Genomic DNA, 14,100 nt, shown 5'->3' with positions numbered 1-14,100 from the left:
GGGTTAGCGCTTCCAAACTATACAAAATTTATTCAAAACTGATTCAACGAGATGGCCCAATACTAGGTACTCAGTGTATCCTCAAGTATTTGACAATTGTGCAAGAAGTTAAAAAAAGAACAAGATTGGAGAACTAAATATAACCTTAAGAGGTGGTTATGGTGGGCTTAGGACAAGGCAAAAGGAACATAGTTGGATGTGTCATTCAGAAATGGATTGTGGGGGTTTTGGGGCCACAATCTCAAACTCCTAGTGACCCACTTCAACAGAAAATAAAAGTCTTTCAGCCTGAATCACAGAAATCTCAGAAACTGGACTGCTGTCATTTGAGAATCTGAGTTGCCTCCCAAGTTGCTAAGAAGACAATAGAGGCATCTGCAAGATTGGAGGCTTTCCTCATTCTGACAAAGAAACAACACTGCCTGTTTATGTGTTCAACACTATGATACACATACATAAAGGGTAGAACATCATGATGGCATGACACTCCAATGTGGGTCCAGGGAGTATCACTGCATGTGATACTTCTAGGACACTTCTGGTCACAAAGTGGGTCAAGACAGAGCAACCATACAATCAAAACTCTGCCCCTTTGTACATGTGCGCAATTGTGTTACACATGCAAAAAAACCCACACAAAACAATTCAGTGGATTCCACTGGCGTCAGGCATTGTCATAGTCTGTTAATAAAAAAGCCCCAAGAGTACCACATTCGTGTCAGTCCAGTTTCTGCTATTGATTATATAGCATCACGGTAGTATCAACTTTTAGTGACCGCATAATTTTATTTATGATAAATTGCTCTAACCTGGTGGTTCAGGTCTTCCAATGGGTCTTCTTGTCACTGTAACTGAGTCCATCCATCTTGCTACTAGTCATCATCTCAAGGTTAGAGCCTTCTCCAGAGAACTTTGCATATTGTGTCCAAAATGACCGCTATTATAAAGGATGTTCTGACATGATTTGGAGCAAGTAAAGGGCCAATTGGATTCTTAGGATGTTAGAAAAACAGGTCAATTGATAAAAGGATCGGTGTGGCATTTCTGAATGAAATTAATCTGGTTGACTCCACTTCAGTTGGTCACTGCCTTAGATTACCTTAAGTGCAATATGTGATATCAGGTCAAACATGCATTTGGAGGACAGGTAGATCTCAATTTCCAACTAACCGTGTTTCTCATATAATAAGGCTGGGTCTTATTTTTTTTTGACCCCCGAAAAAATGGCTAGGCCGTCTTTTTGGGGGTGACTTAATTCCCCCCCCTTGCATCTTTGGGCAGGCGGGCAGCGATAGCTTGGATGTTGACCTCAGCATTGGTGGGGCACTTCATATTGGGGTCAACGCAGGGAGCACCATATCCGGGTATGCAACAAAAGTACTTCCTAATGGCAAGCCCCCACCACCATTCACCCCCATTTAGCATGTTTTAATATAGGCCTTAATTTGGGGGGAGGGGCTTAATTTCATGTCATGCCTATAAAACATGCTGGGACTTCCTATTGGGGGAGGCTGTATTGTTGGAGAAACAGGGTACAATTGGGACCAGAATTTCCATTGCTAAGCAAGGCAATTTTTAAATGAGTTGCACCCAATTTTATGACCTTTTTTGTAATGATTGTTAAGCAAATCAATCATACAGTTGTTAAATGAATTTGGCTTCCCCCCACTGACTTTGCTTGTTGGAAGGTGTCTGGGAAGGTCACAAATAACAATCACATGATCCTAGGATGCTGCAACTGTTGTAAATATATGCCAGTTGCCAAGCACCCAAATTTTGATCACCTTCCCATAGGGAAGGTGGGATGATTGTAAGGGTGAGGACTGGTTATACGTCGCTTTTTCAGTGCCATAACTTCAAACAGTTGCTAAATGAATACTTGTAAGTTGTGGACTACTCATCACGATGGAGTGCTGATTTGCCTCTCATTTAGAAGAGTAGTAGTTTGCCAGTAAAACATGTTAACCGAATGAGGCCTGGTGGCACTTCAAAAGAGAAGGTCGCATTTCAGCTCATTGCCGTCTTAAATCACCTAGAAAGCAGCATCCAGCTTCAATAGTAGAATTCATCATATCTAATGCCTCAGATTTACTCTTCTTAGCAGATGCTGCAACTGGGAAGGGCAAGAGCCAGCACATCACGGATGCAGGCAAAAGGCATACAGGTCGACAGACCAGCTATTGTCAGGGTGTAGACTTCCTGTGTACTCAAGTGCTAAGTAAACTCTTGTGTGACGCTGGAGGTGCGTCACTTACTAGAACTTGCTTGGCACTCCCAGACTGGCACCCCAGAGGGTGGAATTTACAGGAACTTGTCTTGTTGGTTTCATTAGACTGGCATTCTTCCCAGTAATGGAATGTTCTACATTTAATGATGGGTGTGAACCTCAGGTCAAATCCGGGTGAGAGGAATGCCTAATGTTACCTACATTCAGTTCTTTTCTTCTAGGAGGGTCTGAATATAAATAATGCTATCTGCATGTAAGACTGGTGAATAAAGACAGGTACATGTAATATGTGTGTGGTGCATTTGTGCACACATCGGATCCATTGTGATGTTAGAGGAGATGGTAGCATGGATAACTTTCACCTAATTGGGATCCTGCAGCAAGTGCAATAGTGTTATAATGACGAGGCAGTTGAGTTGTTTGATCATGAACAGCTGAATCATGATGATCTTTATTGGAGTCTAGTCTTGCATTTATACACATTTTTAGTTATCCTCCATCACTGGTTAACTTTGGTTACTGCTTAACTTTCGTTACTGTTTAGCACAGTAATCCATAAAATTAATTATCTCTAGTTAAAGTCTAACATATGTTTACTTCCTCTCTCTAATCCTCCTTTAGATTAGTGACTTTGTTTACTTGAGTTGTATTTGCTTGGAAACATTCTTTATCTGAGGTTTGCCATCCGAGATTGGAACATTCCTGCAGTTACAACTCTACATATCCTCGTTTTTTATTTTAAATGGAGGATTCAAAGATTTATGAATGTATCGCAACTGTAAAGGAGTTAGAGAAGGGGAAGCAGGATGAAACAATGCGAATAAATTTGGAATACATTGAATAAAACAACAGGTTGCAATTAGTACAATAATAATAATTATAGCATAAAAGAAAAACTGTCTGAGCCAAGACCAATCAGGGAGCCAATTGGTTTGCCACTCAAAAGGTGAGTAATGAGCATGGATATTATTTTGAATGTATGATTGTAAATTGGCAAGCTCATCCTCAATAGTTTTATTCAAAGAATGAAAATGCACAGCATATCCACGGGGTCCAACTAACGTACAGAACCCTCCCTGACGGGCTAAAAGATAGTCTATGGCAAAATGCTGCTTTAAGACATCTTGATTTAAGTCTTCTATTTCATGCTGCAAATCACGAATAATAGCAGCGGTTTCATTGATGGATTTTTCAAGTCTGCAGTGAGACCAAGAATAGATCGTCTGTTTTCTTGAGCAATTATGCCAGGATAAGAGCCTAGAGTAAGGACTCCTGTAACGGCCCCTGCCAATGCACGGCCAAATGTAGAACCAGAAGACAATTGTGTGTCAATAATGACTTCATCATTACATGTAGGCCCCAGAGAGGAACGCCGCTGTCGAGTTGATGGGAGCATACCTATTTGAACAGGTAGAGTAAAATAACTTACAGTTGCACATTGATAATTCTGAGGATGAACATTAGTGGCATATTTATCAAAAAAGAACCACATATTAGGATCCTTAAGCTGCCAACCAGCGCATATCGATCCTGTATTAGATTGATCAGAGGCATTAAAAATAGGAAAATTGTCAGGATACATATCAGGAGCTATATTAATTCCATGCAAAGAAGAATTAAAGGTACCTGGCAACCAATAGTAGTCAGAACAATAACAATAATTCCCTAGCTTTTTTAATATGTGCTGAGCAGCATCATAATCAGACCAATTATGAAGCCAAGTGTGTTTAGCGTGACAACAGAAACACAGACCCCTTGTAAATTAACTAACTTTCAAGTAACGCCAACGGACAGAATTCAATTGCATAGGGGGTGTAGAAAATAGCCAGGAGTGTGAAATAGATTGTAGTTGTGAGACAATAAATGTAGAAGACATGATCAAGTTAGGGGTAAAAGAAATTTGACCAAATGCCATTGGGGGCTCATAGTATAAAGTAATATTTGTGCCATGGGTCATAAACATGTATTGGGCATGACAAACCCACTAATTAGGGTTAAGACGAACCACAGAAGTGTCATTTTGAGCAGAAACACCATTAACCATAAACAAAAAAATACGAAGTAAAATGGTAACAGAGTTAGCAGTAATGATAGCAAAAACAGCAGCAACAAGTTTTTCAGGAGTCTGAGGTAATGAGGCCTGTTGCAGTTGTTGTTGAGCTTGATATGTAGTAGATTTAACCTGGCCCCAAGTAATAGGTTGCGGGTGCGTCGACCTTGGAAGACGGACTTCCGTGTTCAGATGAAGATTGAAATCCGGAATCGGGTTGTGAAGGCCCTGATGCCATGCCATGATATGGACAAACACAACGTGCTGGAACCCACACTGCTTGTCGAGTAGAAGGATCTTCCATGGCAGCGTAACCGTGACCCCTGATGATCAGTGGTGTAGGGCCTTTCCAGGCTGGATCTGGAGCTTGGCGATACTTTACCAAAGGCCTTGCTAAAGATTCAGTAGTTTGAACTCTACACAATATGGTTGGGCAACCCAGGTATGCAGCTTGCTAGACAGTCTCTCCCCTTATTTTATCCCCAGAACCTTCTAAGATATATCACCAAACTGAGGGAAAGTTATTAGTGCAAATTGCTTCTGAAAACAATGGAGTGAAAACAGTGGCCTGCTTTTTGAAACCTGAAATGCTCTCTTCCTCTCCCTCCCTCTCCCTCTCCCTCTCTCCCACCCTCCTTCCTCCACGATGCAGAGTGCCTGACTATAAACATTTTTACTTCACCCTGATGTGGCAAACTATAGACTTTGTCATCAGCAAGAAGCATTTAACAGGCAAATGTGAATCATTGCAAGTGTCATAACATGCGAACCACAGGGGACACTGAGTTCCTATGAAATTTGGGGAGGGGCTTTTCAAGTGCAAACTTATTTGTATCTGTCAAATTGGAAGCGATGACTGGCACAGCATGCAGCCCCATAGACAACTACCCTGTTTCTCCAACAATATGGCCTCCCCCAATAGGAAGTCCCAGCATGTTTTATAGGCATGAAATGAAATTAAGCCCCTCCCCCCAAATTAAGGCCTATATTAAAACATGCGAAATGGGGGGGAATGGTGGGGGGCTTGCTGTTAGGAAGTACTTTTGTTGCACACCCGGATATGGTGCTGCCTGTGTTGACCCCAATACGAAGTGCCCCACCAACGCCGAGGTCAACATCCAAGCTGTCGCCGCCCACCCGCCCGAAGATGCAAGAGGGGGGGAATTAAGTCAACCCTGAAAAAACGACCTAGCCATTTTTGGGGGGATCAAAAAAAAAAAAGACCCGGCCTTACTATATGAGAAACATGGTGGGAATCTGCAGGGTAGCCATGTAACACCCCTGTTGAGGGAACTGCACTGGTTGTCAGTTTGTTTCCAGGTCCAATTACAAGGTATTGGCTATTACCTTTAAAGCTGTCTATGGCATGGAACCAGGCTACAGTATATGAGGAACTGTCTCATCTCAATGGGATTGGACCATCCCAATCTATCTTGCAAAAAGGACATGTTTCCAACCCTGTCAGCCAAGGAGTTTTGCCTGGAGTGGTCCAAGAGAAGAGCCTTTTCTGCCATGGTTCCCGCCTTCTGGAATGTCATGCCATTCAAGGTGAGATCTAATGCCACCCTCTCGGCCTTCCAAAAGGGCCTGAAAATCTGTCTCTCTGATTGGCTTGGGGATGGAGGCATCCCATTTTGGAGATGGTTAACAAGCTAAGAAGATCCCACCTCCACCTCCTTTTATTGATTCCTTCTTATCTATTTTTTTTTTGTTAACTTTTAATGTTCAGTGTTTTAAGGTACATAAGTGCACCATCGTGCCTCCCGTCCCTGTCCTAACGCCCCCATTTAATCGTACCTATTTTCTGTATTCTTACTCATGTTTATACTTATACCTATCATCTTGTAAGCGATTAACAAATAAAATAAAATACCTTCCTGACCTGGTATTGTTTTTGAAAAGCTAGCTTCATACAGCATGTTGTATTAAAACATAAATAGGTCGTTTGTGATTTAATGTGTTGTGCAAACTCATCGGATGTGTGTGGTTTAGTACTTCATGTGAACCCAGCTAATTAGGTTTTATTACAGTAAGTTATAGTTAATTGGTGACTTAGCAATTTCCATGACAACTGTCAAAGAATTGCCCTCATTTTATGATGGGGAACCCAAAAATGAATAATGTTATGTAAATACAATATGGGTTCCCCTAAAGCAGGAACAGCAAGAATCCTTTTCAGCCTTTTTTATGTTTGTTTCTTTATTGTACTTCTTTGGAGGGCTAAGGGGGACAAGATCACAGTAAATGACTTTTGCTCATCTTTAAAAATCAGATGTTAGATAGGTGGTATATGGGAAGCCGCCAGATTCCTCTACAGCTTTTTAGCTAGCCGGGAAAACTAAAAACCATATTGGAAAAGGCAATGCATTTTCACATTAAGAAATCTAGTTGGCTGGTTATTGAATTATCAAATATATATAGTCACTTATTTATCCAAGAAACTCTGGGAAAACCTTCCAACTACGTATGTCCAGAAAGTCACCAGGAGTACAAGTCTAGCCCAATGGAGATTATCTAAGTAAGAGATAAAACCAAGGCTTTGGAGCACTGTTTTTCAATCTCAGTGACTTTAATATGTGTGGTCTTCAACTATCAGAATTTTCCAGCTTCAGCTCAAAAGGACATTTAAAAAAAAAGACCCCGTCCTTTCACTGATATATGATTCCAACAGCTTACCCAGGCCCAGGCAAGAGAGATTGCTTTCCCTTGAGATTCCAAACCCCTTGGAGTTAGCTTCCAACCCAGAAAGACGGAACAGTTCTTCATGTTTAATCAGAAAATGAGACCAATGAGCTTTCTTAGCGACAGCAACAAGGATTCAGTTCTATTTTATTAAATAGAATTCCACTCAGATTTTGACATTAAGGGCCAGGTCTTTGCATGATGGCTTCTTTAAATACATTTTTTTTAAAAAGGACACACATATCCATAAGCCAAAGTTATGCACCTGTACATGTAAACCAGATACTACCTCCACCCTATTCCGGTTCTCCTCTGGCCAGAAGCCTCAAAAAGAGTTTGGAAAGGATGGGTAGCAGAAATCCACCCAAGAATTCTCTTCTCCGAAAGTGTGCAGGAGTCCTTGTAAATAATAATACCCAAGTATTTACACATATTGAGATGTCCTCTCCTGGTCAAAGCCAGAACTGAAACATCTTCTTGATAGCTGAGAGGAAATTCAGCCTGGGTCAATGAATTTGCTTCTCCCAGCTCAAGTTCCCTTTCATGGTTCAGTTTCTGAAAATAAAAAACCAGCCTGTAGAACCAGGTTACACTTTCTCAACCAGTAACTGAATCTGGTTGCTTGAGGTTCGGTGGCTACCACTTGGACCACTACCCCATCTTAGAGGGGAAAGGCACGATCAGGAAACAAGGTTTAGTCCTTCAACCACTGCTGTGGCAGACTAGCTCTGGGCGATGCTGAGCTCTGCATTTCTTCAAGGTGAAGATGGGGCTCGCGTTTTAGCCAGGGGTGCAAAAGCACTTGCTCCAATGTGGGTCGTTCAGACGGTTCTGGAGACAAACACCATTGGACAAGGTCTTTGAGGTCTAGAAAAGAAGAATCACATTTAGAAAGAGCCCTCCGTTTGGAAGGTATTCAGTACCCTGGCTTCATGAAGTACTTCTTGAGAAACTTTGATTACTTTCTCTTATTAGAAAGTCCCAAGAGAGTAACTAGTTCCCAAGACTCTGCTAAGAGATAGAAAATGGATAGGCAATTGGTGGAGCCCTCCACACGCCCTCTACTAATGCAATGGTATTCTGCAGTGCACCAGACAGCCTCTTCTAAGTGCAGTCTCAGATTGGTGACAAATTGGGGAGCCCCAAAGGTAGGGCTGTGGCATTAGTGAGGTAGCTTTGCATAGAAAATATGAGGCAGCCTGGGATGCCTTATTAGTCCTTAATAAGCTCTGATCAGATTGAGTGACATCACATCTGAATTTGAAAGTAGATGTCTCCCACCACCCAGCTGAGAATGGAGGACTGATTCATCCTAGCCACCTAGAAAGTCACTTAGATAGCAGTGCAGATATTAATACATACATACATGCATACATACAACCAAGAAGCGCTAGAGAGGACTCACCAGGAGAGACAGGAGTGCGGAACTGCACATTGGCAGCCATGATTTCCTCATCTCGTTCAAATGGGATATCCCCACATGCCATGTCATACAGCAGTATTCCCAAGGACCAGACAGTTGCTGGGAGAGCATGGTACTGCTGGAATTCCACCCACTCTGGTGGACTGTACACACGGGTACCTGAAAGAAGATGGGGGAAAGAAACCTCTTGTGTCAAGCTCCAAAAACCATGGAAGACATGATGGAGATTCTCTAAGCAGCTTCCTTTATTCTTCCTCAGTATAGATAGAAATCTTATCAAACTAAAACGGACTACCTGCACCATAAAACATACATTCTGGGAACTATTAGGGAGCAGCCCTCTTTACCTTCTTTCTCCCACACAAACTAACTAAACTGCGATGTTTTTGCTCCTCTGGAATGCACTTCCTCCCCCCCTGTGAATCCAGACAACATTCCATCACAGCTAGTTACTGAGTAATGAACAGTGAATTTAGTTTAGGCTTGGATTCGATGTTCTTATGAGGTTTCCCTCTTTAAATAGTAACCCGGAACACTTCCTCTCCTACAAATTGGATCAGGCAGTCCAAGCTATCCAATCACTGTGAGGGTGTTCTGGACAACTGCCCCAAAGCCCTGCATTAACATTATAACTGTATGAAATCATATAGGGCAGCCATTGGGCGTACAGGTTGAAGAAGGTTATGATCCAGTTTATCAAGAGACTAGCAGATTGGAGGGATGCCGGATGGACACTCACCATCAAAATCTGTGTAGACGGAATCCCTCAACAAGGCTCCAGACCCAAAGTCGATGAGCTTGATGTTGCCAGAGCGCACATCCACCAGAATGTTCTCATCTTTGATGTCCCGATGGACCACCCCTTGGGCATGGCAGTGGCATACTGCTTCGACCACTTGCTGGAAAAAGTGTCGGCAAAGCTTCTCTGAAAGTGGTCCCTGCTCTGTGACATAATCAAAGAGATCTTGACAATGCTCAAGGTGCTCCAGGACCAGGAAGCAGCTTTCGGGAGTTTCGTACCAGTCCAAGAGGCGAATCACACCACGGTGGCCAGATCCTGACCCAACAAGTTTCATCAGTGTTACTTCCAGTGGAGCCACAGTCCCATTGGGCTGAAATGGGAAAGAGAGAAGGGTTTAAATTGAGGGGCAAGGAACAAAAATACCAAAGGCAGCAGTCCTCCCCAAGTTAATATCCAATAAAAGTATTGGAGCTGCAATTCACAGAATTCCTCACTCTTTTTTTTTTTTTAGTTAGCCAGAAATCTAGGATTTGCTAATGCAAGACTCTTGAAGAGACCCTCTTAGAGTAAGTTGAAATAAAATGTTAAAAAAATGCTCAGAGCCTATTCTACTCCATGATCCTTGTCTAGAACCAGGTTTTATTTCTAGGTAGTAGTCCTAAACTGCCAAAATCATAGTGTCTTATGAAGCAAACATGGGACATGATGACCACAAACCTTGAAAAATGGATTTGCTGCAAAGTATCCAAGTACCCAAAATCTATGTTGCAGATCTCTGGCTCATTTCTCACAGGACTACAATTTCCAGCCTTTCCAAAGGGAAAAGGCAGAGCAGGATCCAGAATTGTAAAAGGCCTCCAACACCCCCAAATTCTCACAGTGAGAAAGTCAATTCAACGATGCTGCTTAGGGATAAGTACCGCATCTTTCTTCTCCCTGTTTCTGCTCAAGGTCACTTCGGAAAAGTTCTACCTACTGAAGTGCTAGTTTTATACTCTTGTGTACACCCAGTAAAATTCCCTTGCCTTTCTAACTCTTTCACTCATCGTGTGTTATAAAAATTATGAAGTGCATTACGAGATAAGAGAGAGGATACAATCTACTTATCCTGGAGCTATAAATAAAGCAGCACAGATAGGAGGACACTTTTAGCCTGGCCCCAACCCACAGCCTCCATTCTATCGCTTGTTATTCTCTTCCAGCCTCTGGTCGATTATAATGTTTTCCCACTCCAGGATTGGAATAGGTATATTCTGCATACTCACCAACTCAGCCCGCTCGGTAATCTTGTTCTTGGCAATGTGTTTGATTGCAACCTGTTGAAAAAAAAAAAACACAGAGATCTGAGCTCCAACACTCAACTTCCTTCCCATCCATAGAGATGAAGCAGAATTAGATTTCCTTAGACCAAACTCTCCCCGAGCTAGAGGTTTTTATTCTGTAGAACTATAGATTTCCTGATTCCCAGGTACAGAAGGTGCTCATGGAAATAATGAGGACTACTTGCCAAAAGCAACCCAAAGCTCTCTCAAAGCCCAATCGCTTTAACATCCCTAAACAAGTTCCCAAGTACATTGCAATGTACACAAAGCAGAGCCAACACTTGCTTCTACATAGCATGGACGGCCATCTCACCTGCAGCCCATCAGTAACTCGGTACCCAGCATACACTGTTCCAAAGCCACCTTTGCCAAGCAGATTGCCTCGTTTGTATAGCACTTCAAAGGATTCCTTGTCCTTGCCTAGAAAAATGCAAAAGAGAGAAATTATAAGTTTGGTTTAAATAAATAAAAGTGAACAAAACTCTTTAGCCATTGTCAGGATTTCCATGGGAGAAGGTGCAAAGGAGCTTCACAGGGCAGGGCTGCTACGGAATCTTTTGAGACAGCGGTAATTTGGTATTCACTCCACTTAGGGCAGCATTCCAGCAGCAATTCCCAGCACCCAGAAGCACTGCTTTTTTGCACTTGGAATCACACCCAGTCTCATCCGGCTTGTTGATGGGAAGAAACTGGAGCAGCTAAGACATTCTGTTCATTTCTGGGATGTTGAAATGGGCTTTCAAATGTGTTTTCTCAGGTTTTTTTTTAATTGTTATTCTTGCATCACTTTAATGTAGGGAAATGAGGTGGTGGCAAAGTTTCAGTGACTCACAGATGTGGCATCTGGTCTCAGCCCCTCCTTCCGGGAACCAACTCTGTAGAGATGATACAGAGCAGGGCAACCTGGTGAACTACCTCTCTGAACTCAGCTCTAGTACAAACAATATGGGTGGAGAGAGGAATTCCTGGGTCAGGATATCATGGGTTTGACTATTACTATTTATATATCTCTTGCAACGAGTGGAAGTTCCCTCTTTTATGTCAGCGGTAACCCTCTGTCTGTAACAGCTGTCTAACAGGAATAAGTCTGCGAATGATGCTTTCTCTAGTAAGGCAATACAGAGAACGAGGAAGATTGCACCTGTTGTTACTTTGCTTATCTCCTACCTTGGGCACAAAGCCAGCTGGGTGACATTGGGCCAGTCTCTCACACACACACACACACTCTCCCCTGGGAAGAAGGCAAGGGTAAGCCACTTATAAAAACTTTGCGAAGAAAACCTCAGGGACTATACCAGATAGTTGTTAGAAGTTAGCAATGACTCAAAGGCAGAGAGAGAAAGAAAGGGAGGGAGGGAGGGAGGGAGGGAGAGAGAGAGAGATGCTTCTCTTTATGATCCAAGTCTCACAAGGCAAACAATCTTGGTCAAACAACCTTTACTGTGGGCTGATATATACAAATCCACACGAACAATCCTGGCTGCCATTTTCCCCTAGCAGTTAGACCTCCATTCTTCCTGGTTTTATAAAGTACTAAAGGCAAATTGGCAACCTTCACTAACAACAACACTTCTGCTATTTACTCCATATCCTAAATTACAGATAGTCTTGTAAATGAGTTACTTCTGTTTAACCACCAGTTCTTTGTGAGGCAGCTTGATAGTTAATAGCCCACAAAATTTACTTGATGGTTCACTTAATCAGCTTATTAGCAAGGGGTTGGGAAGCTCTCGGATTTTGAATGAGAGCCTCAGGAGATTCCTGAATGGTTGTGAGAGAACAGAGTACAAGGGAAATAGCAGATAGTTTGGAATAAATAGAGAAACAAACGACTAGCTGGAATTAAGTAGGGCTGTGGTGGGAATCTGAAAATCTCCTTGGAGGGAGCCCGACCGGGGCCTTGCTGCTTTCTCTAGCCAATGTTCAGAAGCAAAGCAGGGACTCGCAAAAAAAAATCCACCTGCCGATCTTGGCTTTCTAATTGGAAAAGGAAACTAAACCCAGCATTTTAGGAGTCAGGACCGACCGTCTCATTCTCGGAGGGATGGGGACTGACTTGCACGCGCGCCCTTTCGGCAGCAGAGGGCAGGCCTGAGCCGCGGCTGCCAGTTTCGCTCTGCCCAATCCCGAGCGGTCGGTCTGGCAGAGCAAAGGTTTTGCTCGTCCCCTTGCCGACCGTGTCTCTGGGCGTGCAAGCAGGGATACCCCTAAATATCAGGTGGTTACACCCATGAAGGCGGTAAAGGAACAGAGTGTGCACCCGTGTGCGTGTGAGCTATCGAAGATTGTGCCAAGAGCTGCAACAGGTGCAGCTCCCCGAGTCCCAGTATAACCCGTCCTAGGAAGGAGGAAAAAACCCAAACTTTTACTGTCCACGGAGCCCTGTTGCCTCACCCTTAATCTTGGTTAGACAATAACTCTCAGGTTAAGCGCTGGTTGGTTTTGCAGACAGTTCCCACTGTGCTGCTGCTGAGGTTCGGGCACCTTAAGAGAGTTTTGTGACTTGTTATAATTTCTCTCTCAGTCCTAGCCTCCAAACATTTCCCCGTTTAAAAGCAGGATCAGGTGTTATCCCCGCAAAGAAACCGTTCGTTAGACAACCGTGGTTTTAAAAACCGTGTTGCTGCTGTTGTTTGAAAAATCCCTCTTAAATGCTTTGCACGGGTTTATTGCAAGGCGATATACTCTAAGAATACAGTAGTAGTGTATACAGTATACAGTAGTAGTATACAGGTGCTACGTCGAGAGCGGTCTCCTTAGGGCGGGCTCATTTAAAAGCAAGCCGAATGTGCAACTTATGGATCCAAGAAGCCAAGACTGGCCACATTTTCTAAAAAAACTTGAGCAGGGTAGTGTGCGGTGGGCCAGGGGTTTCATTGGGGAACCCTCCCAGCTGCAGGGTGCCAACGGTGCCCCGAGGTAGCGATTGATTTGAAAACCGTCCCGCTTTTTTACCCCCACTGCTTCTGTAGTGCTATTCTTTAATCGCGGGAAAGAATCCGCTAAAGTAGTGGGGAAGGAGAGAAAGGCGCGATGCCTTCGGATGAACGGCACAAGCTGGATTCACACAACACGCGGACCTAAGTTAGAAAACGCCCTTTTGCGTTGGTTCGTTTTAGCGCATAGTGCAAACCCGGCCCGTCTGTGGCTCAAAGGGTCTTGCGAAAGAGCCCACAACACGGATTAATTCCGCCGTCCGGCTGAAAGGGTTTGCGATGACGCAGAGAAAGCGAAGCGAAGGGGGTCGGGAGATTTCCAGCTCACCTGCCGGACTCCAAGCGACTTCACTGCGTTGCGGGATCATCGTCACCGACGCGGCCAGGTAAGTCCCCAGTTCCGATCCAGGAGCAAGGAAAGCGCGGAGCTAGGCTGCCTTAAGCCCAGCTTAACGAGCTCCCTTCCCCGGCATGGCTACGTCAATAAAAAAACAAAACGGAGTAAATCCTCTGCCCGGCAAATCCGGAGTTTGGCGTCCGCAAAAACAAAACAAAACGCGTCTCCTCTCGCCAAGCGCCGCGTCTCCCTTTCCCCGGCGAAACTCACGAACCGCTCCTTTCCCTTCCGCGCTCTGGCCTATCAGGGAGTCGAGTGCATTTGCATCGCCCCGCCCACCAATGCAAAGGAGGAGGAGGGAGGAGGAAGTGGAACGCGGGG

The 14,100-nt window shown here is 43.7% G+C and overlaps 1 protein-coding gene across 1 annotated transcript; it reads right to left on the bottom strand.

Moving 5' to 3' along the window:
* Positions 1-7,089: 7,089 nt before the first annotated feature.
* Positions 7,090-14,006, bottom strand: PIM2 (Pim-2 proto-oncogene, serine/threonine kinase). The gene is made up of 6 exons (XM_026711501.2): positions 13,711-14,006; positions 10,760-10,866; positions 10,390-10,440; positions 9,122-9,494; positions 8,365-8,541; positions 7,090-7,826 (listed from the first exon to the last, which is right to left on the bottom strand). Exons 1-6 carry the CDS (start codon positions 13,748-13,750, stop codon positions 7,654-7,656), a joined length of 921 nt encoding a protein of 306 aa, XP_026567286.1. The 5' UTR covers positions 13,751-14,006; the 3' UTR covers positions 7,090-7,653.
* Between the last annotated feature and the right edge of the window lie 94 nt (positions 14,007-14,100).

This window comes from Pseudonaja textilis, chromosome 2, assembly GCF_049901715.1.
Source record: "Pseudonaja textilis isolate UNSWEBS1 chromosome 2, rPseTex1.2, whole genome shotgun sequence".
Lineage (NCBI taxonomy): Eukaryota > Metazoa > Chordata > Lepidosauria > Squamata > Elapidae > Pseudonaja > Pseudonaja textilis.
The sequence above is the reverse complement of the archived record's forward strand: the minus strand, read 5'-3'. Positions and strand labels throughout refer to the sequence as shown.